Source organism: Varanus komodoensis, unplaced genomic scaffold (assembly GCF_004798865.1).
Source record: "Varanus komodoensis strain SLA01 unplaced genomic scaffold, ASM479886v1 scaffold55, whole genome shotgun sequence".
In the NCBI taxonomy this organism is placed as follows: Eukaryota; Metazoa; Chordata; class Lepidosauria; order Squamata; family Varanidae; genus Varanus; species Varanus komodoensis.
Window position 1 is genome coordinate 4054895 of NW_025336157.1, and position 23785 is coordinate 4078679.

Below are 23785 nucleotides of genomic sequence, written 5' to 3' on the forward strand. Positions count from 1 at the left end.
GTGACAGGTCCCAAGTGTAGCTTTTCACCTTCAGATGAAGGAGATTAAGTTGGGACAAAGAGAATCTTTCCAGTTTGGTGTAACATGAGAGCCTGCAGGAAGCTTGTTTAGCAGAGGAATGTAGCGATTTACTTAACCAGCTGATTCACTTAACTAGCTAGGCTACCTGAGTAGAGCTTCCAGCAGATCAGCCGCTGTGCCGGCGCGTGTTTTGAGCGAGGGAGCCGCGGCGGAGGGGTTCAAGAGCCACGTGCGGCTCCGGAGCCGCGGGTTGCCGACCCCTGGTCTTGCGGATTAACCTGTTCCTTGATCTCTAAATGCGTAGCCACTGGGACTCAAACCTGGCTGTGAGCCACACCCTTGGTCTAAGAAATCCTGCACTCTGATAGCAGATACATAGTGGCCGCTTACTGTTCCTCACCAGGGACTGGAAGGTACATGGTGTATATTCCGAAATGTTCTATTCTTAGTGAATCACAAGTTCCAGGGCTAGCTCTGCTTTGGATTAAAGCAGGGCTCAGGGAGACAGAAGCTATAAAAGACAAGCCACAGCTTAATCTCCAGGGCACTGTTCATCCAGTTCCTTCAATCGTGAGGGCTGGAAGTTTGTCCTAGAGGGAGAGTGTGTGTGTGTGTGGGTGTGTGTGAAAGCAGATTCTCAGACTGTCAGAATTGCTGCATATCTAATATTTGCGCAGTGGAACCTTCACTTGTTCAGCCCTGGCTGGCCTTTTATTACAGTCCATTTAAGCTGGTTCTTTTTTTAATCTGTGTGCCAACACGTCTGCCCAGGCCTCCCAGATTTTTTGCTTCCTTTGTCCTCATCTGTAACATGCTCTGCCGCCTGGTAGGTATTCGCTTGCTTTCCTGGGAAATCACAATCCAGGACCTGCAGTAGCAGAGCAGTTAGTTTGCTTGAGGCGCAGATGGGCAAACACAGCCACTGGAATATTCTACCTATTTATAGCAGAACAGCGTTGAGACTATTCCGGTCTCGGGGATGATGTGGAGGCGCGAAGGTGACAGCAACAAGCTTTGCGCTGACAGCTGTAACGTGAGGCGGTTGAGACAATGAAACAAGATGGAACCTGCTTCTGTTCTCTCTGAGCTCCCTGTTTCCCTGAGAAACTGCTGAGCACAGGTATCTTTCCGATCCTTGCAGCGTCCTTGGCTATGCAGGTGAGCACTGCAGATGCCTCTCAGCTGCTGGCTCAATTCAGCCTGCTTCTGAAAATTTGCAAGGCAGATGGGTGGCCAGACCTGAAGAGGCTTCCCTCCTTTTCTAGGCTGAGGAACAGAATGTGTCCATAGGATGGGAATTGCTTTTCTTTTTCTTTTCCTTTCCCCAGAGCCAAAGCTCTGCCTTGGGAACACCTGAGCAAAGATGTGTTAAGAGGCTGTGTGCCTTTCACATCCATGAGTTCAAAGACAAGGGGCGGGAGGCTAAAGCCAACTTGGGCTTATGCAGTAGGTTAGCACATGGAATTTTCTCCAATAATGCTGTAGATTTAGATACGGCCTGATTCTGAGGCAGTGTTGAGGGTGCTTGTCAGCAACAGATGCTAGTTCAAGAGCAGCAGAGAAGGAGATGCACAGACCTGAGTTAAAGGGCACAATCCGCTGGAAAGCTTTCCAACTGGAAGGGGATGGAATAAGAAACAACATGGCTTGTGCAGGAGAACATCCCAGGGGGTCGTGTCCTACATTTGCAAGTGTTGGGACCCCAACCTTTTCCACCCGTGTCATCATCTTTTGCCAGCCTAGTCTGCAGTTTCATATAGTTCATGCTGATGTCAGTTAAAAAAATAAAGCAGTAATCCTGATCTAATCAGAATAGGAAAACAGCACTGATTAAGTAGAACTAGGTTAAAAGCTCAAAGGGCCACAGATAATTTGCATGTCATTTCCATATGACTGCATAGAGGTTTTCTTGGCATTCAAGGCAAGATCCCCACAGAGAATTCTGCTGAATATCTGCTTGGCTTTGGATTATAGTACTTTGCATTTGTATAGCGCGGTACAGTGTAAAAACCTATATTGATAATATTTACATCAACTGCTTAAGATGGGTCAATTTCATCAATCCCCTTTAATGCGTTTTGGAGTTGAGTGGGAGAAAATATTGTTGAGTTTTTGTCCTGCCCTTTCTTCGGGCGCTGTGTGTATCTGCACCCCAATATTTTACTCCCAGAAACCTGTAGGACCTGTTAGGCGGAGAGAAGGTACTGCTCCAGAGCCAAGTGAGACCCGAAACCAGCTCTGTCTTGACGTAATTGCAACAGTCTGTCCAGAACATAGGTTCTGGGAGAAAAATGACGTGGCCAAAATCACCCAGTTTGCAGCAATTCATGCAATTGGAAGGTTTCGAGCTAGCGCAACCTTCATTTAGGAACCGTCTTGCTGGATCAGACGCAAAGTCCATCCAGCCCGGCATTTTACCAGTGGCCAGCTGGGTCCCTCTGGGCAGTTACAAGCGGAACATGGATGTGATGGTCATCCCCTGCATAGGAAGCTGCATAGGAAGCTGCCCCTGCATAGGAAGCTGCCTCCCTTGGAGGTCCGGAATCGATAAAGGGAGGGACCGTCTTCACACGGTGCGCAGTTATCCTATAGGATTCACTTCCGGAGGGTATAAGTGGCAGCTGCCAAACTGAATGCCTTTAAAAGGGGATGGAACTGACTCCTGGAGGGTTGGGCTCTCAGCAGCAGCTGCTTCCAGCATCAGAGGCCGCATGCCCGTTGCTGCCACCCTCATGTCACGCTTGTGGGTTTCCTGTGTGCAACAGCACTTGGCCCCTGTGTGAGCACCACCCTGTCCGTGGCACGAAGCGCAGCACGGCTCTGCCGATGCTCTGAGGAAGGGCTCCCGGCAGAGCGGGTGACGGGGAGGCCAGGCTGGAAGAGCAGCAGGGCCTCTGCATGGAGGATCGTCCCGGGGCTGCCTTATGAAAAGGCCAGGCCCCGGGACTGCAGCTGAGGGATGTGCAGTCCACCCCGGAAGCGGGAAAGGAAGGAGTCGGGCTCGGGGGCACCAGTCCAGGGGATGGGGAAGGAGAGGCAGGCGGAGTGTTTGCACCAGAGCGAGCCGCTTGAACTGGGCAGCAAGCTCTGAGGCCTGGGCTTCATGGGGCCCTTTGGGGTCCGCAGGAGGGATGCTTAAGGAGGGCCTGGGTGGACAGTTTGCCTGGCTGGGGAGTCCCGTTCAAGGGAAGGCTCCGCCGGCTACCTCAGAGGTGGTCCCGGAGCGAGTGGCGCTGGGTGAGACTCATTCCCAGGGACTCTGCAGTGCCGGCGGTGGCTGGGAGAGCTTTCCCCTCCCTGCCTGGCCACAGCAAGAGGAAGTGGAATATCAAATCTGCTGCCTGTGACCCTGCTTAAGTCTAGAAGAAAATAAACGCTAGGGGGGAGAGAACACAATGGATAGCACTGCAGAGAAGAGTCTGCCCAAACAAGCCGTAGGACGTGTTCAGGGTAATGTTTATCCCTGGAGACGGGGCCGCGCTCTGCCGAGCATACCTACACCGCGGCTCCAGGACTTGCGCCTTTCGCCATGTAAGGGAGCCCCAAGCACCCACGGCGGCTATTTTGGGAATGCGCATGGGCCCTCAGCTCTGACTTCAGGCTGTCAGGCAGATTGCGGCTGCCTCCTCAGCTGCTTATTTCATACATGTGCGCAAAGGAAGCAGAAACCTTCCTCCCCCTGCGAGTGTAAGGCTCCAGCAGGAATTTGCATACTATTGCAGCTGCCGTGGCAAAGCTGGGCTTGGTGCCAGGCTGCCTGCTCGCTCGCTCGCTCGCTCGCTCTCTTTTCCTCTCTGCTATAAAATCCCACCAGCGCCAGCAGCTTTCAAAGTAAACAACCAAGTGGGATCTCAAGGCATCTACCCTCTGTCTGTCGGTCACAGCAGAGCCAGGAGTAGCTACTGAGGCTGGTTAGGATCGGGGCAAGCCATTGGCAGGGCGAGAAAGAGAGCTTTGGAAGATACCAGTCTGCCATATGGAGCCTACAGTTGTTCTGAAACTGGACACTAATTGACAGTGTGTTGTGGTTAAGATCGGGACCCCCTTTCCGACCCACGTCTTTTCGCTCAGGCTCTTACCCACAGTTCACCCTAAGGCGAGCCACTGTTTTCCCAGACTCAGCTCCCCACCTGAAAAACAGGAGTAATGATACTGCCTTAACTGGATTGCTGTAAAATAAAAGCAGTGGCGATGTTACATGAAACACAGCACATCCTCCCAGTAGGGCCTTCTTTGTTCGTAGGATTTATATCCCCCTTTTTTCCTACAAAGAACACAAAGTGGTGCAAATCATGCTCTCCTTTTTATCCTCGCAACAACCGCCCTGTGAGGTAGGCTGGGCTGAGAGTCTGTGACTGGCCTGAAGCCTCCATGGCTGAGCAAGGACTAGAACCCAGATCTCCTGAATCTGAGTTCCACACTCTTAACCACGACACCACACTGGCTCTCAGTTTAATTGTTTGCTTATTGCTTTTATTTCCTGTTGTTCTTCCATACTGGAACTAAGGTTAGAGTGCACTGTTCCATCCAGGCAGTGGCCAGACCAATACATCCATAGCTCCAGGAAACATGTTCCATTCTGTTTCTTCAGACCATTGTAGTGTGGCTAATAGAAAATTATCTTCTTAGGGTTGCGAGGGACCCATTTTTAACCTCAGTTTTGCATGCAGAGGGTACCAAGTCCAATCTGCATCTCCAGGTAAGATCAGGAGGGAGCCCTTTCTAAAACCGAGGAGTGCTACTCCAGACAGTGTGGACGATCTTGGGCTGGATGGACCAGTGGTCTGACCCACCAGAATGCGACATACCCTGTTACTATGCTATATTGTGCGGGTTTGCTTGGTTTATTTTCTGATAAGCAGTTTGTTTTGCACGTTTGTAAGCTCTCTTGGAGAAAACGTTGAGGAAGTGGAATTCTTTTCCTTCATTCCTTTGCTGCCTCATACAGGTCCCTGCCGGCTCCTAACCATTATTCCTCAAGACCATTTCCTGGGCGCTGTCACACTTCTTGCCATTTCAGCAGAATACAGCAGCATTTATTTATATTTGCACCCTTCCTTCCAGAACCTCTCAGATTGCTCTGTGTTCAGGTTCCCCATTTTAGTCTTCCTCAACCTGGATCCCTCCGGATGTGTTAGGTTGCAACACCTGTCATCCCCAGCCAGAACAACTATCTGGCTGGCATGATGGAAGTTGTATTCCAGCATATCTCACTGTCCTTATGGAAGGCGGTCCTGTTGTACCTTCCGTCTGAAATGTGGATTAGGTCCTGCAACTGCAGATCTTGGCTGACCATCTATTTTGGACCAGAACCTCCCTCATTCCTGACCATTGACCCTGCCGGCTTAGTTGATGGGAGCTTTAGTCCAGCAACATCTGGAGGCCCAAGTGTGGGGAACGAGAAGGGGACTCATCCAAGGGGTACTTCGTGAAAGTGTTAGGCGGGACCCTGGCTCTTCATTGTCTTAGGACAACACTACGCTTCACCTTGCATATGCAGGTGAGGGTTCACCACTTGCTGTAACCGCATATTAACCGAAGACGAACATGGGAATTATGTCTTTTTTCCCCTGCTCTGATCAAGGACCTGTGTACTGGCTAGTGGTCTGATTTTGATCTTCAGTGGCACAAATTCTGGGACTGGGATACCTGACGGAAAGGACTACCTGTTCCCACGTGAACATAGATTCAGGTGGACTGTGAAGACCGTGCTCTCTGCATCACCCCCTCCAGAAGGGAGGCACTGAGCTAATATCGATAGGACCTTTTCGGTTGTGGCGCCCAGATCCTGAGACACTCTCCCCAGCTGTATTCGCTAGGCACCTGCACCATTGGTTCCTTCAAGGCCTCCCTCGGCAAAACTTGATGCGTATTTTTATTTCTCAGTTGCTTTCGGTGTGCTCGATCTACCTCCTCCTCTTGTATCTTGTAGCTGTAGCCCTTTTTGCCCTTTGTGAGCTGGCCTGGGAGCCAGCTGGGATAGAAAGGTGGAGTGAGACAGAAAGGCGGAGTGAGACAGAAAGGTGGGGTGTGCACGTTATGAGAAAACAACGTTGACTCCATTAGCCATCAACAAAGCATTTTACTGTACGTGTGTCTGTCGTTGACTTGGCAAGGAAGCTGAGTGTCTGCATTTACCCTTCCGTCGGCTGGGACTCCTTTAACCTGCTCATCCTCTTTGGCTGCCTGCAGCCATTGCTGCTTTCCTGGAAGCAGTTGCAGCCCAACCGTAGCAACATGTGCCGTGTGTGTTCCCTTACCTTTGGTGCTCGCTTGCGTGTGCTTAAATTACATTTCCCGTTAGTTGGTAAGCTCCTTGGCAGAGCAGGGGCTGCTGCTTTCTATGTTCTGGAAATCCCCCAGCATGCTTGAGGTGCTGTGAATGAAATATTAATTACGGAAATGTTTGAATGAAAGAATTCCTTTGAGTCAATAACTGTACAATCTTAGTAATCGGATATGGGTGTGCCCTCAAACAGATAAATTTGAAATGGAGATTTGGGGGGGGGGAGTGGTCTTTTACCAAGCTTGGGAAAATCCCAAGGACCTGGTTTTTCTCAGAGCCCTGGTCAGCAGCTAGTTTTGCTGGAGGGTTGCTCTGAGGAGGTTGTGAGGGCAGGCTGAAGTTCCAGCTTGCTCTCCCACGAAGCATCGGCTGCAGAAATCACTCTGCACACGATCAATTTTCACTTCAAGTTTAACAAGAAAACCAGCTTTGGTGGAGAGGTCTCCAGATGTTGACACCCTTCATGAACCCTTCTGGTGTGTTAGCAGTTGGTAACTTCCACATTGCATTAGTCCTCGACAGGTCTTGCCACTTGAAACGTCTAAGCTGCCTTCTAGGAATGTGAAACATGCTATTCTTAACAACCTGAGGAATCCTGCTAGTTCTTCCCTCCACACACACACACACCACATACAATTTTTGTAAAGTTAGTAAGAATTTGAGTCATCTGTAAGGAAAGCAAAACCAGTTTTGCTGTTGATGGAATAATTCCTCCCCATTCCTGCCCCTTCGTTGCCCTTTTCCCTTGGCCCCTGGTTGCGAACCTTGCAGTACTTCCCAAACAGGAAAATTATCAAACAGCAAGACCTGGTGTTCACAGTGTGAGCAGATGGGGTTGAGAAAGTATCAATTATTTCAAAATTTGATACTGCCTCTGGCACGCACAATTTTAATTTTGGTTCCTTGGAATTAGAAATGTTTTCTCTACTCCTGCTAGTATAAACCAATATGATGGGAAATAAATTTTTCTTTTGTTTTCTTTTCTTAAGGATTTTTTTCTTTGATTTGTAGGATCCATCCAAGCTGTATAAAAAGGGTGGAGAAGCTCCCGGATTGGTTGAGAATTCCACAAGTGAAGGCAGAACGAGGGAGAGCAGCCCATTTTCGAAGAAACTTTCGCCACTGCATTCTGAAGTGACAGAATATGCAAAGTCAGCACTCTCCACTCCAGTCAGTAGTCGCGATCCAGACCCAAAGGACAGAGCTCAGATTAACGGCACACCGACAGTAACAGAAAAACTGGCTCATCTTATTGCAACTTGCCCTCCATCAAAGTCTTCCAAAACAAAGCAAAAGAAGCCACCCACTGGAATCGCTTCCGGATTTGCTAAAGATTCTGGAAAGAAGCTGGCAACAGTCGGGACTGCGACCGCTTCCATTTCCAAGGACTTTGTAAAGAAACAGCCTGGATGCAGCAGTATGGGTGTTGCTTTGGTCAACAAGGAGTTTGCAAAGAAATCACCAGGGACTAGTAACAGCACTGGGCTAATTGGCAAGGACTCCGGGAGCAAAAAACCGCCAGGGCCATGTCCTGGTATGGTTGGGCTAGTTAGTAAGGATTGTGGGAAGAAGCTACCAGTTCTCACCTCTCCAGTGGGACTGGTCAGCAAGGAAAGTGTCAGAAGGCCACTTGTGACGGGCATGTCAGTTGGGCCAGTGAGCAAAGAGTCTGGGAAAAGACTGCTGGGAACTAGTAGTCCAATTGGATTGGTGAACAAGGATTCTGGGAAAAAGCTAGGCCTTGTCAGCCCTCCTGGACTGATTAACAAAGAGCCTGGGAAAAAGTTCCCAGTCCCTTGCAGTCCAATTAGATTGTTTAATAAGGATGCTGGGAAGAAACAGCTGGGGGCAGATGGGCAAACTGGATTGATTAGCAAGGACTCTGGGAAGAAATTACCAGGGTTTGGTGCTTCAAGCGGATTGGTTAACAAAGACTCTGGAAAGAAGCCATTGGGTGCTAATAGCCCAATCGGGTTGATTACTAAAGAGTCTGGGAAGAAGCCATTGGGGGTTGGCATTCCAGCTACTTTGACTGCTAAGGACTCTGGGAAGAAGTTGGCCGGGGCCAGCAGTTTGTGTGGGCTGGCTAATAAAGATTTGGGAACTCTGAAGGCTGACGCCGCTAGCCCTTCCTCGGAGCCCTTCAAGCGGTGTTGTGGCGCAAGCCTCACACGTCTCGAAAGTCCTGCGCCTCCAGGCCTTTTGAAGGACAATGTCGGCAGTAAACCTTTTGAGAAACATGTTGCAAGACAGAGCAAGGAGAGCCTTCCCGAAAAGCTGCCGGTGCAGAAAGACGCCCCAGGAGGAGTCAAGGATGGGGGCTGCATTCAGCAGGACAGCTCTGCTGCCAGTGAAAGGGGCGCTTCTGAAGCACCTAAGCATGATAAACAGCTGCCTGTGTATTGCACTTCCCCCGACTTCAGGACATCGGGAGGCGCTTCCGATGTATCCACGGCCAAATCTCCATTTAGTGCTGTAGGGGAGGGGGGCCTCCCATCTCCCTCCCCAGCTGCATCGGTCACCACTTTAACCCGTAGCCCCACATCAACCTTGGCTCAGTTAGCCTCCAACCCGCTGCATTTAAATAACACGCCTGAGCTCTTAGAAGGAATTTCCGAGCAGATTAGCAAGACCCCATTTGCCTCTGATGGCGCACGCTCGAGCATGAGCAGGCCGTTGAATCCTGGCTCGCATGCTCCCGGCAAAGGGGCAGGCAGGGAAGCGAACCATTCCGGCGCTGCGCACCCGGACGACCCCAAGCCGAACCCCGCGGTGAGCAAAAAGCCAGTGCTGGTGCCGGAATCCGGCATCCGTCCCTCCACGGCCCCTTCGGTGGTGAGCTTCTCCAGCTTGTTTAACAGCAAGCCCTTCCTCAAGATCGGTTCCATGACTTCCTCTGGAAAGTCATGCCAAGGAGTGGACTCCCTGAGCAGCACCAGTGGGGGCTCCCAAGCGAAGCCCTTGAAGAAGAGGAAAGGGCGGAAGCCGCGCTGGACGAAGGTGGTCTCGAGGAGCAGCTGCCGACCTTCCAAAGGCCTAGAATTAGGAAGGCCTGAGCTTTTCAGAAACCTTTCCTGCAGCACACTGTCCAGCAGTTGCCTGGACCAGGCCAAGCTCTTTAAAAGCACAGGGCCGCCCCCCTTTGCAGAGCATGAATTTGTCAAACGCCATTTGCCAAAGTTGAGTAAGTCCAGCAGCATGCAGCCTCTTACTCTGCTGAACAGTGTTGAGAAGGAGCCCAGTAAATTTTACAGTGCCCACATGCAGGCTTCCGTCGGGTGCATTTCAGGTGATTTGTTACCTGAAAGGTACAAGTCCAAAAGGGGCAGGTCAAAATCCAAAGAGATGCCCCACCTGGAAGGCCCCCCAAAACGGACCCTGAAGATCCCTGCCTCCAAGGTCTTCTCCGTGCAGTCGAAGGAAGAGCAAGAGCCTCCAGTGTTGCATCCGGAAGTTGAGATTCCCTCTCTTCGGCAGAGCCTTGCGGAGCAAGCTTTCCCAAAGAAGAGGGGCCGGCCAAAAAGACAAATCCGGTCAGGGGTCAAGATGGCACCTCCTGTCCTCTCCATGGCACCTTTCGTCACTGCGGACAGCTCTGACAAACTGGAGTCTGAGAGCGACCAGCAGCAGAGTGGGGATTTCCTTGACCGGCCGAGCCAGCTAGAAGGCCCCGAGGAGCTTGGGAAAACAAGTACCTGCAGCATGACCGACCGGGAGGGGGAATCGGACCGAAAGGAGACCAAACGCAACAATGGGCAGCTCATGAAAACCATCATCCGAAAAATCAACAAGATGAAGACATTAAAAAGGAAGAAGCTCTTGAATCAGATCCTCTCATCGACTGCGTCAGAGCCAAATAAGGGGAAAGTGCAATCCAAGTTCCACACCACGGTGTCGACCTTCGCCGCCACGTTTGGTTCCAAACTAGGCCAGCAGATCAATGTCAGCAAGAAAGGGACGATCTACATAGGAAAGCGGAGAGGCCGGAAGCCGAAAGCTGTCCTGAATGGTATCTTGGCCGCCAGTCCCGCCAGCTTAACTGTTCTCGAAAAGTCTGCCCAGCAGGCCGCAGGGACAGGGCTCGGACAAGCAGTACCCCCGTTGCTTCCTTCGGCCACAAGTAACCCTGAAGTTCTTCCCTCACCTGTTTGTTCGCAGTCTTCTGGAGTGAGTGGGGGGCAAAGCCCCGTCAGCAGTGACATGGGCTTTGTGGAACCGACCTCGGTGCCGTACCTGCACCTCCACTCCAGGCCGGGGAGTGTGCTTCAGACCCTGGCTATGAGGAAGGCGTCCAGAGCCAGGCGGAGACTCTCCCCACCGACACTCCTCCCCAACTCCCCGTCCCACATGAGCGAGCTCAGCTCGTTGAAGGAAGCCACCCCGTCGCCCATCAGCGAATCCCACAGCGACGAGACGATTCCCAGCGACAGTGGGATCGGGACCGACAACAACAGCACTTCCGACAGGGCAGAAAAGTTCTGTGGACCAAAAAAGCGCCGGCACTCGTTCGACCACGTCTCCCTCATGCCCCCCGAAACCTCGACGGTCCTGAGCAGCCTCAAGGAAAAGCACAAGCACAAGTGCAAGCGCCGGAGCCATGACTACTTGGCCTACGACAAAATGAAGAGACAGAAGCGGAAGAGGAAGAAGAAGTACCCGCAGCTGCGGGGCAGGCAGGACCCCGGGTTCCTGGCAGAGCTGGAGGAGCTGATCAGTCGCCTGAGCGAGATCCGGATCACGCACCGGAGCCACCACTTCATCCCCCGGGACTTGCTGCCCACCATTTTCCGCATCAATTTCAACAGCTTCTACACCCACCCCACTTTCCCTTTGGACCCCTTGCACTACATCCGGAAGCCTGACCTGAAGAAGAAGAGAGGCCGGCCCCCGAAAATGCGAGAGGCGATGGCGGAAATGCCCTTCATGCACAGCCTCAGTTTCCCCCTCTCCAGTACTGGATTCTACCCCTCCTACAGTATGCCTTACTCTCCTTCCCCCCTGGCGGCAGCCCCCATTGGCTTGGGCTACTACGGGCGGTACCCCCCGACCCTCTACCCCCCTCCGCCGTCCCCTTCCTTCACCGCCCCGCTGCCCCCTCCCTCCTACATGCACACCGGCCACCTGCTCCTCAACCCGGCCAAGTACCACAAGAAGAAACACAAGCTGCTGCGCCAGGAGGCCTTCCTCACGGCCAGCCGGGCCCCCCTCCTCTCCATGAGCACCTACCACCCCAGCGTCCCGCCCGAGATGGCGTACGGCTGGATGCTCGAGCACAAGCACCGGCACCGGCACAAGCACCGGGAGCACCGCTCCGCGGAGCAGCCCCAGGTTTCCATCGACCCCCTGGCGCCCAGCGGCCCCTCCCGGACCGTCCTGGAGTCCTTGAAGCGCTACCGGTTTGGGAAGGAGGCCGCCGGCGACAGGTACAAGCATAAGGAGAAGCACCGGTGCCATATGTCCTACCCTCACCTGTCCCCTTCGAAAGGCCTGCTGGGCAGGGAGGAGCAGTGGGTCCGGAGGGAGCCGGCGGAGTCCAGCTCCCTTGCCCTGGGATTACAGACCCCGCTGCAGATAGACTGCTCCGATGCTCCTCCCAGCCTGCCCTTGGGGAAGTTCACTCCGAGCGCCGAGCCGGCCAGCGGTGACGAACACACAAACCTTTTCACCAGTGCAATAGGCAGCTGCCGGGTTGCGGGCTCTGCCAGTACCGGCGGGCGTAAAAAACTGTCCGATGGCTCAGGACTCTTCAGCCCCCAGGAGGGGTCTCTAGGCCGGCCCCTCCGAAAGGAGACATTGCCCCCCGTGGAGAAGACGGTGGCAGTCCTGCCAGGTAAGAGAGAGACCTCCCGTGTTGCATGCGTCTTGGCGTGTCGCGTAACGCGGACTTCTCGCTCAGAGAGCTTTAGCAGCAGATCAGTGACTCGAACTTGAGCTGGAGTAGTTCCTTTTAGCATTGTGCTTGTTAGTCGACTCGACGCCCGTGCACCAAATGCGGTCGTGTGACGTCACGGGACCCTGACGTCAGACCCGCTTCGTCAACTAGGCGATGGAAGGAGACCAGGCTCTGAGCAGCCCAGCCAATCCGGAGGCTTGCCTCTGGTAGTTGGGACTGCTGTGTACCAAGTCCAACCATTGGTCCACCTGGAACAGCCTTCCCCAACCTGGTGCCCCCTAGATGTTTTGGACTTCATCTCCCATCAGCACCAGGCAGCTGGCAGGAATGCTGGCAGTTGTAGTCCAAAACATCTGGAAAGAAAGCAGTTTGCGAGGAAGGCTTGAATCCTTGTTAAGAGTTCTCTCTGCTGGGCTCATCATTACTACTGACAGTGAATTACAGTAGCTCTCTAAAGTCTCAAGGCAAAGTTCTCCCATCATACCTGCTCCTTCTATCTGGAGGTACCAGGAATTGAACCGACACCCTCCTTCATTCCATCCTGATTCTTTTCCTGTGTTGTGGCCTCTCCCCTTTTGGGCCCATTGTGTATGGACCAATGTTCAGGCATCCTTCTTCCCTGCTGAGCTTGAAAGGGGAAGTTTAGGGGGGGACATTCCCTAGGAGATCACAACTATATTTTGGAGGTGAAGGACTGGAAGAGCTGATGCTTCATGGAAGCCCGTTGGGGCTGGGAAAATCCTGGATGTTTGGCGGTCCAAGCAGGCATCTAAAACAGTTGATGTTGGGCTCATGGTAATTGGAAAATACTTGCTCAGCTCTGTTGACAGCTGGCCATTCTTTTCGGAGTTGCTCTCCACTTTTAGTCAATTTCTGGTTTGGCACAAACAATTTCAGGAAGAGACGATATCAGGTATAGGGGTCATATCTGTCTCTTTGCATGGCTTTTTGAACCGTGTTGCTAATATTTCTATAACAAGGAGGATTCCTGTGGCATCTTAAAGAACAGGCAGATTTACCGAGGCATAAGCTTCTATAGCCTTAGTCCACAAATATTTATGCTACAATAAATCTTTGTGCCATTATGATACCACACGACTCCTTTTTTTGTTTTTCCTGCAACAGGCCGATGATGCTAGATCTCTGGAATTTGCCAGAATTGCTACAGTGATTACAGGGTATTTCCTATAAAAAATAAAATAACAAATATTCTTTACACTTAATCTTAACTACGTCCAAGAGCAGGACTTTAAACCTGGTTTGTTTGTTTGTTTGTTTATTAGTTTTCTATCCTGCCCTGAGAGCCCAAAATGGCTCTCAGGGCAGGTTACAAGATATAAGAGGCTTATGCGAATGGGGCGGCATACAAGTATTCCAAATAAATAAATAAGAACCATTGTTTAAAAACCATTGATCCATAACCTTAAAAGGTGCCCTTCTTGTACTCATCATTGTTTCAGATAAATAATAATTCACCCCAATATCTCAAGTCCCTTCCCCAACTTGTTTCCAGAGGCCACGCATCCCATTCTGAAAAGTACCACGTTTCAACATATCTTAGAATTGATCCTGTTTGGTTTTGTTTTCTGGCTGAATTATTTTTACGCTGCTTGCTTTTTAAAATGTCATTGTATGTTTTTGTCCCTTTGTGATAAAGTTCCCTGGGATACCTTGTGGATGAAGGCCAGTTTACCCATCTAAACCAGCCTTCCCCGACTTAGCAGCCTTCAGAGGCATTTGGACCGCAACTCCCAGAATTCCCATCCACCAGAACCATGGAATGGGAATTCTGGGTGCTGCAGTCCAAAGTGCCTGGGCGGCACAAGATTGGGGAAGTCTGGTCTAAACAAACAGAAACAGGGCTTCAGTCATCGCTGCCCTCTGTGAGACTCGTGCAGTCAAGAAATCATCCTCAGTGGGTTAAGCTCAAAAAGGAGAAAACATGTTGTCTTGGTTAGTGGTGTTATGGGAATTTCCTGAGGAATTCCATTACCGTGAGTGAGCGGACTTAGATTTGATGAGAAACAGCCTTAATTAGAAGGAAAACAGAGACGTCTTAGGCCAGAGCCCACCGAGTGCCATCTCTGAATCATTACGTCTCTGCTAGTGCATTTAATTGGTGAGTCGGATGAAAACGTATCGCCTTCAATAAGTGCGTTCTCCCACAATGGGAACCAGCTGTTCTCTCCACGGAAGCCGCTCTGAGCCCAGCCCCTGCCTCGCTCACCTTCTCTTGCCGCATCCCAAGCATGCCGTGCAGCCGGAGTCCGAAGAGCTGCGTTTAAGCAGCGCCAAGATCGCCGCCTCCGGAGCCTCCCTCGTCAGACCCCCTTTCGCATATTATGCAGAGGCCAACCCAAGGCTGCCCCTCCGCTCCCTGATGGGGCCCGCGTTTTTGCATTCTCGACATCGACCGCCTCCGTGCTGTTTTTCATGCTTCTCGTAACTGGAATTTGTGCAACTCATCATAAAGCCCCCTTCGAGTTCTCAAACACGGATGGCCCCAGCCCGAAGCCTCAGCGCACAGAGTCCGCAGCCACGAAGCTCGGGCTGGGTTGTAACACGTTTGTGATTGTGCAGTAAGTGCACAGACTTCCACATCATGCAAAAAAACATGGGTTTGTACAGCCCAGACAACATTGTGGATGGAAAGCTGGGGCCGGGCAAGAGTAATTTTTCCAGCCAAAAATGGCCCCATTTGTTAGGGAAGCAGAAGTCTCCCCCCACCCCCACCGTGCTCTGTCACTGCAGGCACTTTTCTCCCGAGCCTGGTCCATTTCGCGAACCAGAGCTGGGCCGGAAGAAAAGCTTGGGGTGACAGCGCCTAGAGAGGGGAACAGTCCCACTCTCCTCACATTGTCAAAATGACTCCCTTCCACCCCCTGTACGTGAGCGGGGTGGACGCCTGCCCGTGGCTGCCCTGACCACTTCTAGTTTGGCCCTCCTTGCGTCCAAAACACAGGCGGGAACTTCTCAGCGTTGCTCTTGCTGCAGACAGCGCTGGGGAAGGGCTGCTGAAATGCCTCCGGCCCGGCCAGGGCGACACCGAGAGGGATGCTTCTCCCGGGACCCCGGCCGTGGCTAGCTGGGCTGTCCAGTGGAGCCTTGCCTCTTGCCTGGCCAGGTCTACAAGGAGCTGTGCTAGTGAGCACCACCCTGGGCTCCTCCCTTCGAGAGAGATTACCGTGGAGGCTGCAGCCCAAGAGCAACCCTCCCCCATGGGTCGGGGGCAAGCGTGGCCCTCTTCCTCAGATGCAACGCTGCACTGATTTGTCATGCCCAAACTATGTTTCCTGCTTTGAAGGCATGCAATAACGCCATGTGCCCACACACAGGCCACAGGATTGTCTGATGTGGTGCATTTACCGTATTTGAGAGCGGGGTGATCGTTGTTTTATTAGAATGGCCATTTGAAGTGGAGCCAAAAGCTGCTAAGTGTATGCTAATTTTTGCCCGTTGCACAGAGGGGGGCAGGGTGAGAGGAATAAAATAAGAAGATGAAAATAGAAATCGTCCACCCAGTAGTAAACAAAGGGGAGGTTTCGTTACCTTGGCTTAGAGCCAGCACGTAGATCTCAGCGTTGCCCTGCAGAAATAGAAGTCGTTGGCCTTTTTAGCAGAAAAAGCGCTGAATCTTGTTCTGGGGAGTGGGTTTCCAGGGCAGCGGTCTCTTTGCACAAGAACCTTTTCCTGGGTGAGGGGAAGCAAAACCAAAACACGTTGCACCGTCTTTCTGGACCAGCTCGGCTACGTTATGAGAGCAGAGCACAAGGAGGACAGCGGAGGAGGCGAACGGCATCGAACCTGATGCGCCAGGCGTGCTTTCAGTGGAAGGGTGGGCAGGACAGAGCGGGAGAGGAAACGGGTGGGGAGCTCTCCCCAGAAGGAGGGTAGGAGCTTCCTCTCACCTGACTGTCTCTTTGCTAGAGCCACTGCCTCTTGTTCCGCTAGAGCGCCAAGGTCTGGATCGGGCCCATCCGTGCCATTTCATGAACTTTGCCATCCATGGTGGTTGTCAAGGGTCACGGTTTAGTGTTACCAGTGCAGAGGGACTTTCGAGAATCAGCAAAAGCGAGGAAGAGGCATGCTTTTGTCTCAAGGAGTGAGTTTTCTAAAGTTTGGTAGCAAGGGATGAAAAGAGAGGGTTTGGAAGGGAAGAGAGCTAAATAGGGGCAGGTGTGGTTCCACAGACTGAGGTTTCCTTTCGCCTGGCACAAGGCCAGAAGGGCTCGGCCAGGGGATGTGGAACGGGTGGGCAGCACACTTGCTTTGTGCGGGGAAGGTGCCGGGTTGGTTTCCTGGCACCTCCAGCTAAATGAGGACCAGGGGAACAAGACCAGAAATAGGCAAGACCTGGCTAGATGGACAGATAGACAGCTTCCTGTCCTGCAGCGTTGCTGGTAGAAGACCCTCCCTGGTCCTCCTTGGATGTGTGAGTAGGGTGACGGCCCCCTCGTTGTGCTGTTCTCCCAAAGTTGCCTAGGAACAGAGATGCTTGGCGCTGCGGCATTCAGGCTGCCCACCGCAGGCCGTCCTTGGGGCGATGTGCAAGGCTCCTCCTCTGCCGACGTTTGAGCGGGCAGCCCAGACTTCTTGCCACTGACATTGCAGTTGTGCGTCTTGTGGTGGTTAGGATGCTCCCGGCGTGGTTTTTACGCATGTAAATGTTTACTTGTTTGGGGTTGTTTTGGCCAGAGTACGCGGTTACTTTCCAGGGTGAACTGTCCCAAGCTTGGGACCGTTTCATGTGTGAAGTTGTCGTAGGGTCTTAATAGCATTGCGTGCCCTTCATCAAGGGCCTTGGCAGAGTAAGAAGGGACCTTTTAAAAAATGCAGATCCTTTCCCAATTTCCAGGGTGGACTGCTAGTCGTGGAGACTGTAGCCCTCCAGTGCTGATGGCCTTAGGCGCCCTCCAGTGTCCCAGGCAGCGTGTCTGTGCTTTCCAGATGCTGATGAACATGGACAGGAGGGTCCTTCCGTACTCCTCTTCTGCCTGGGAGTCTCCCCACAGGCAGCTGGCCGGGCAATGTGTGAACCAGATGCTAGGCAAGGAGGATCACTGGTCCATTCCACCCTGACTCTTTCCATGTCCCGGTGTCTTCTGCAGAGGCCCCGCATCCACACGTAGCATCCTTAGCACTTGCGAAGGCGCCGGCACCTTGGTGAGGACTGCCACTCTGCGTCGCTCTAAAGCCCTCGCTCTGCTCTGACTCGTCTTTTCTCTTTCTCCAGGGACACTTCCAGCGCAGGACAAACTCGTGCAGAGGTCAGCAGAGGGCACAAGCTGCAGCCCTTCCAGAAAGAGGTCTTCATCTGAGAGCACATCTTCTACAGGCAAATGATGTTTCTTTTTCTAAAACGCTGAGCCGGGGTGGCGGCAGGGCCTGGCTGTCTTTCTACTAATAGGTCATCCAGAAAGGCTGGCAGGTGGAGCCCAATCCAGGGCAGCCAGTGGGCAGAATCTGGCTCACCAGGAGCTAGCCCTGGGTGGACCTTCCAGCTACCAACACATACCCGGGGGTGGGGGGGCAGCAGCACAGAGCAGGGCAAGGCTGAAATCCAGCAGGGGCAGAGGAATCGGTTCAACAGGAGCAGCACCATTAATCCAAACGCCTTTTGAAAGAGGCTGTGCCCGCAGGGACAAGAGGACCTGCTAGTTACTGTCGTCGAGTTCCTTGCTGCCTCTTTGGTGCAGATGGGCTTTCTCACTGCTGTGGTGTTGGCATTTTGAAGTCTTTGCTGCTGGTTCTTATCGATTTGTGGCATTATCCTCTTTGGGTAAGGAAAAGCAGAATAAAGCCTCTTAAATAGTAAGCTAGCAACTCCTTTGGAGCTACGTGAGAACCTTCCGTCCCCTGATCAATCTTCGTTCGAAATGCAATGGGATTCATAACCGTCGTTATCAGTGAATTTGACTCTGGCGCCCATCAGACGATCACTGTTTTCCTTCCTCCTAGCTGGCACCTTTGCTTTACGTCAGGGTTAGCGACTCTTTTTCGGCCACGAAAAGGAGAAGGTTTGGGGGCCTCCTCCTATCCCTATGCAGGGCCAAAGGCAGAGGCAGCTGGACCACTTGTGATTTGAAGGTTGTTCTGAAATGCTTGGGAGAAAGCGGCTGCATGTCTGCTCTGAAGTAAGCAGGATGGAATAGCTCAGGAACCGTTTTCTGTAACCCAGTCCCCACGTGTCTCCCAGCCGGTGAGCAGGTTGACCTGCCTGCAAAGCACACGCCTCCACACCTTTGCAGCGGCTTGATTATTTGCAGGGTACTTAAAGGTCAATTGCCCCAGCAGCAAAATCCAGGGGGCTGCTTCTGGAGGGTCCCCATCCCTCCTTTAAGGAGAGACAGAAGCATCTCTTCTTTTTTGCCATTGAGAAGGTACACTCAGAAAAAGTTACTGTTGGGCAGGAGAGGAGGAGGAAGAAACTCGTGATCTCTGCAGGGGCTCACAGTTCACATGCGCATCCTCTGTCGCTTGCAGGTCAGCAGGCTGATGGCGTCGCCTCTTTGAGGGCTCTGAAGAGAGTCCTGCTTGGCTTGCCAGCTTTACTGAGCTGAGCAAAGCACGGGGAGGACCTTGGAAAGGATGTCGGTCCACTGTGTGGCCTTGTGCACTGAGCCACATTTGCAGTCTGTCTCTGCCCTTCCAGTTGGTGCGCAGGCCGCCTGAGCTCCGTCTGGGTCCTTTCCCCTTCTGTTCCTGTGCTCCCCCACTTCCGCCCGGGAGTAACGCTCCATCTTTGTCCTCACCCGCGCCGACGTGAAGCCGTGAAAGGGAGGTATAGAAGCCTTCCAAGGCAGCCTGCTCAGTACAGAGGGAGGCTGAGCCCCAGCTGGAAAAGTAGCAGCAGGTGGCATTTTATCAGTCGACAGCCTGCAAGACAGATGAGAACAGTGAGGTTGGGCTGAGGCAGTGACCGCATCGGATTGCTGCAGAAAATCCGTGCAAGCGGAGAAGGGGTCCGAAGGCGATCATGGAGCTGCCGATGCGGCCCGTCTTCACCGTGCGATTCTCCCCAGGCACGGTGTGTTACAGAAAACTTCCTTCGTTAATCAAATACTCTCCAGGCGTGGCCTGGCCAGCCCTGCAGCTGTCACTGGGGCTCAGGCGCTCTGGTTCCCCGACCATCTTGGATCTTTTCCAGAAATGGGGGTGCCAGTTCGAGGGCAGCCTCTCAAGCCACTGCATCCTCCTTCCTCCCCCCACCCCCACCCCTCTGTGTTGTGTAGCTGTATTATCATCGGTTAGTGCAACTGTTCAGGTAGCGCTGATCCTTCAACAGATGGCGTGCCCATGAGGAATCCCAGAGAATTTCGCCCTCCCCCAAGGAGTGCTGTGAGAGGAAAGGCAGATTCAGCCTGCAAACGCCAGAAAACTTTTTCGCGGCTTCGGCTGCTGGGCCAGCTGTGCTTTCTTCTGAAGAAGACAGACCTGGCCAGTGTCATTCGCACATTAATAACATCCCTGTCAGGCTGCTGCCGTGTCCTTTATTGGTGTTTGGCCTTGAAAAGTGTCTGGAAACATGAATTGGGCGAAAACAGTTCTGCCAAAGTTTGGAATGGGGTCAGAGATGTGAACAACCCTGGAAAAATGCGGGGGAAAACCATCTTGCTTTTTTTTCCCCCATGCGATCTTGTTCAGTTTCCGGGGGGGGAAAACCCATTGGATCATTATATTTTTAGAATGGTGAATCCAATGTTTCAGACAAGGTGAAACTATTGCTACCCAGTCTTTACTTGTCCAAAGCGTTTTCTAAAAATTACATAATTGGAAGATATTTATGTAAGACATGAGTTGTAAAATTCCTGGAAATTTTAAAGCTATGGTCAGGGAGGAAGGAGAAACAGTGTTTTAAAATATTCTGTATATGATTCCTCGTATATTTATTTCTTCTGTTCCTTATTAAGATTATTTGAGCAACCAGTGCATCTTTTACTGAATTCCTCTGGGGATTCTCTGAGCTGGGCTCCGCTTCCCAACAACGTTATAATGTGTCATATGTGAAGAAAGTGTACGTTCTTGCCATAGGTGTTGTTTTCTTTTTAATAACGTTTCCAGTTAGATCTCACTGCTAGGTAACACTGCCTCATCTGTCAAAACTTTCAGCTACTGTGCCAGCAAAGCAAACCCTCTTTTACTTAAAAGAATTTCAGGAGCACGGTTCTTCTGACGTAAGCATGGGTGTGACATGACAGTTAGAGATGAGTTTTCAAAACAAACAGAGATTAGGATCTTTATGGTTTACCAAAGGGAATAAAATGCCACTCTTCAATTAGTAGATTGAGATTGCTTAAAAGTTACTCTGTTAAATATGCTTGGGAACCATTATTAGTAGGCAAGAAAGTCTTCTCAGCTAAATAAACTCCCCAAAGCTTTTTCTTCAGACCAGATTTACCTAACCTCCACCTCACTCAATTCCCCACAAGCACGAACCAATTTTATGCATCAGGGTGGACAGAAATAGATCTGTAGCTATTTTGTATGTCAGCTCTCAGCAATTCTGACCATCGGCTATGCTGCTCCAGGAGCTGAAGTCCAAAACATCTGGAGATTTAGCCTTTGTTGCACACCACTCTTCCTTTGAATCCAGCTCTTTCTGCTTCCAGGATGATTTAAATGTTTCAGGAGCTGCTTGTCAACATTCCCTGTGGTCTTACATAAAAGAGGAACCAAAACTGCATTATTGATTGATTTTTCTCATAAGCTTATTGTGATGGGTATATTAAATTTTAAACTGCAATTTATTCAGACAATAATTACAGATTTCACTGCTTTTGCTTTTAAATGTTTTTAATTTTAATGAGGATTTTTTGAGCAAACTAAGTTACATATACAGCTTTTTACATTCCCAAACTAACGAAGAGACTTTAGATCTGGAAAACATGCTAAAAAGTAATACATGCCTTTCCATTTCCCCACAGAATTTCCATTTTTTTCTGGGAGAATACTTTCCATCTTCTTTCCCCCTATACTGGCTGCCTCAGTATTTCAGGAATTTTTACACTTCTGAACAAGGCTGGAATGGCAAAGTGTATCACTCCAATAATGTATCATCTTCCAGAGTTACCTGCTTGTCTTCAGGCCAGAGTCAAGGGTACCACCTTTCATCTCTGGTGCCCTAAAGCAGCCTTTCCCACCTGTTTCCCTCCAAATTTCAGCTCCCAGGATTCCTGGACGGGGCAAATGGGAGTGGCAGAACATTGGAGGGCCGCCGTTTCATTTAAACTCTGATCTCTGGCTGCTAGCCATCTTAAAGATTTTTGCGAAGAGAAAGAGAACTGTATATAAAAACAAGCAAAACTTTTCCTGCATATCAAGCAATACCTGAAGCCTAACTGCAATTTCTTTTCCATTTTCAGTGGTTGGGATCCCGGCACGAAGTACAAGGCTGGGGAACGCGATGGAAGATCCTGTGGATAATCTGTTGCAGCGCATGGCCCAGCAGGAAAACCAGGGTGCGCTGGACAAAACCCTTGAGACTGTCATGGCAAACACACCGACTCCTCCTTCGGGGAGCCCCAGTCGGAGTCCCAGCAGGGAGAAGAGCAGCGGGCTCTTGATCCCAGGTGACACGGACAGCACCGGCCTCTCACTCCTTTCTGAGCGCTTGTCCAGCAGCTACTCCCCTCATCACCTCAAGAGGAGCATGGTGGAAGCCATGCAGTGCCAGGCGAGGAAAATGTGCAATTACGACAAGCTCTTGGCCACCAAGAAGAACCTGGACCACGTGAACAAAATCCTCAAGGCCAAGAAGCTGCAGAGGCAGTCGCGGACGGGCAACAATTTCGTGAAGCGCAGGCCAGGCAGGCCCCGGAAGTACCCGCTGCCCTCCGTCGTCTCGGCCCACGCGCTCCACGTGAGCCGGTTTGTCGGCCAGGACCTCGACAGCCGGGGCCGGGGCTGCCTGCTGCACTGCGGGCCGGACACCGTCACGGACGCCATCGAATCGGTGGTTCAGGGAGTGAGCGTGAAGGGCTGGAAAAGGAAGCGGTGGCTGGAAGACGAGCAGGCCAGGAAAAAGCAGAAGCCGCTCCCGGAGGAAGAGCAGGAGAGCAGTAAAAGGTGACCTCTGGGTCCCTGAACGCCGAGCATTGGGCTTCTGCTGCAGAGGGGATCACGGACCACGGACTGGTTGGAGGCGGGTGGAGAAGGGAGGTCTGGCGCCACACTCCCCCGTAAGCTCCGGTCCCAAAAGACACAACCTGCACAGGGCATCCCTCACCCTCTGCCTGGCACTGTACTAACCCCCGTCCCCTTGAGTGACAGCTGGGTTTCTTTCGCCACATGGCGCATAGCCGAGGGGTGGAGGAGGCATACTGCGTGCAGAGCTTCCTCGGTCCAGTTCCTGGCATCTCTGCAGAGATCAGGGAAGCAGGTCTCGAGAAAGGTCCGGTGCCTGAGACCTGGAGGACCGCAGCCAGTCGGAGTAGGCAGTTGGGAGGGCGCAGGCTGCACACTGCCAGGACTGTCCGTGGACGTAGGGGATCCGGCTCACTACCGAGCCGGACGCCCAGTCCAGCTGGGCTTGGTATAACCTCCAAGCTCCTCCCAGAAGAGAAAGTTGCCTTCGGATGCTGCTGGCCATCTAGTCTAGGATTTCTCTCAGACCAGCAGAACCTCTCCAGGGCCTCGGGCAGGGCAGCCGCCCTTCCTGGCTGAGCTCTCTTCCGTAGGAGATGCTGGGAGTGGACCTGAGGTCTTCTGAAGGCACAGGGATGAGGCCCCCATGGAGAGGCTGTCCAGTCTCTCGTGCGAGGGAGCAGAACCCCAGGCCCGGGGGACCAAATCCATGCCTCTGCGATCGTCGGACAGCGGATGCTTCCCTCCGCATCCCTCCCGTTGCTGACCGGCCTGAGCTCTTCCGCCCACCTTGCTGCAAGAGGTAGAGGTGCTCCTTGCAAGGTTGAGTTACAGGCGCTGGGGGCTTCAGTGCTTAAACAAGCTGCCAATTTGCCTTTGGTTGAACCCCCTCCTGAGCGAATATGGGCCCCTGAGCCCGCCTTTGGAACCGAATTTGCCCCAGGACAAAAAGAGGCCCTGGCCCCCTGCTCTCACGGAACGCAGCAGTTGCCAGCATGCGGATCTTTCCCGGTTTTTTCCTTCCAGCTTTTCTGAGGCTGCAGCAGAGACCCCTCCTCCTGCCGAGGCGGCCGCAAAGCCACGCGAGCCGGAAAGCACGGAGCAGCCGCTGCCCCCCGTCGTGTTACGCGAGAAGAAAGCTCCCCGCCCACCAAAGAAGAAGTACCAGAAGGCAGGGCTGTATTCTGACGTGTACAAAACCACTGAGTAAGTTGGATGACCCCCAGGAGTGAAGGCCTGCAGACTTGATGTTCAGCCTGCAGTGGCCGTCACACACCTCTCCAGATCACCTGGTTTGGGAGAGGCTTCAGCCGTCTTGTTCGCGCTGCTGAGTTTCCGGCCTCGGCCAGGGTCAGACGCCTTGACCTGAGAATTTTAAGCGCTCTCCCTTTGTTTCTCTTTAGCAGGCTTTTGAACTGGTCTTAACAATAACAGCAACGCCCCAGTTTCTGCCGCCTCCCCTTTCACGTTGAGGGACTTCCCTGGCCCCGCAGTTTTCATGC

At 52.3% G+C, this 23785-nt stretch overlaps 1 protein-coding gene across 2 annotated transcripts in view; it reads left to right on the forward strand.

The window, feature by feature from the left end:
- The window catches only part of ASH1L (ASH1 like histone lysine methyltransferase), a 68689-nt gene that overhangs the window by 13611 nt on the left and 31293 nt on the right, over positions 1-23785 (forward strand). For both annotated transcript variants that reach the window (XM_044448665.1, XM_044448664.1), the window contains exons 3-6: positions 7319-12137; positions 17434-17535; positions 21563-22265; positions 23310-23489. In XM_044448665.1, the coding sequence (XP_044304600.1) occupies positions 7319-12137; positions 17434-17535; positions 21563-22265; positions 23310-23489 (5804 nt within the window). The remainder of the gene's footprint in view (positions 1-7318; positions 12138-17433; positions 17536-21562; positions 22266-23309; positions 23490-23785) is intronic.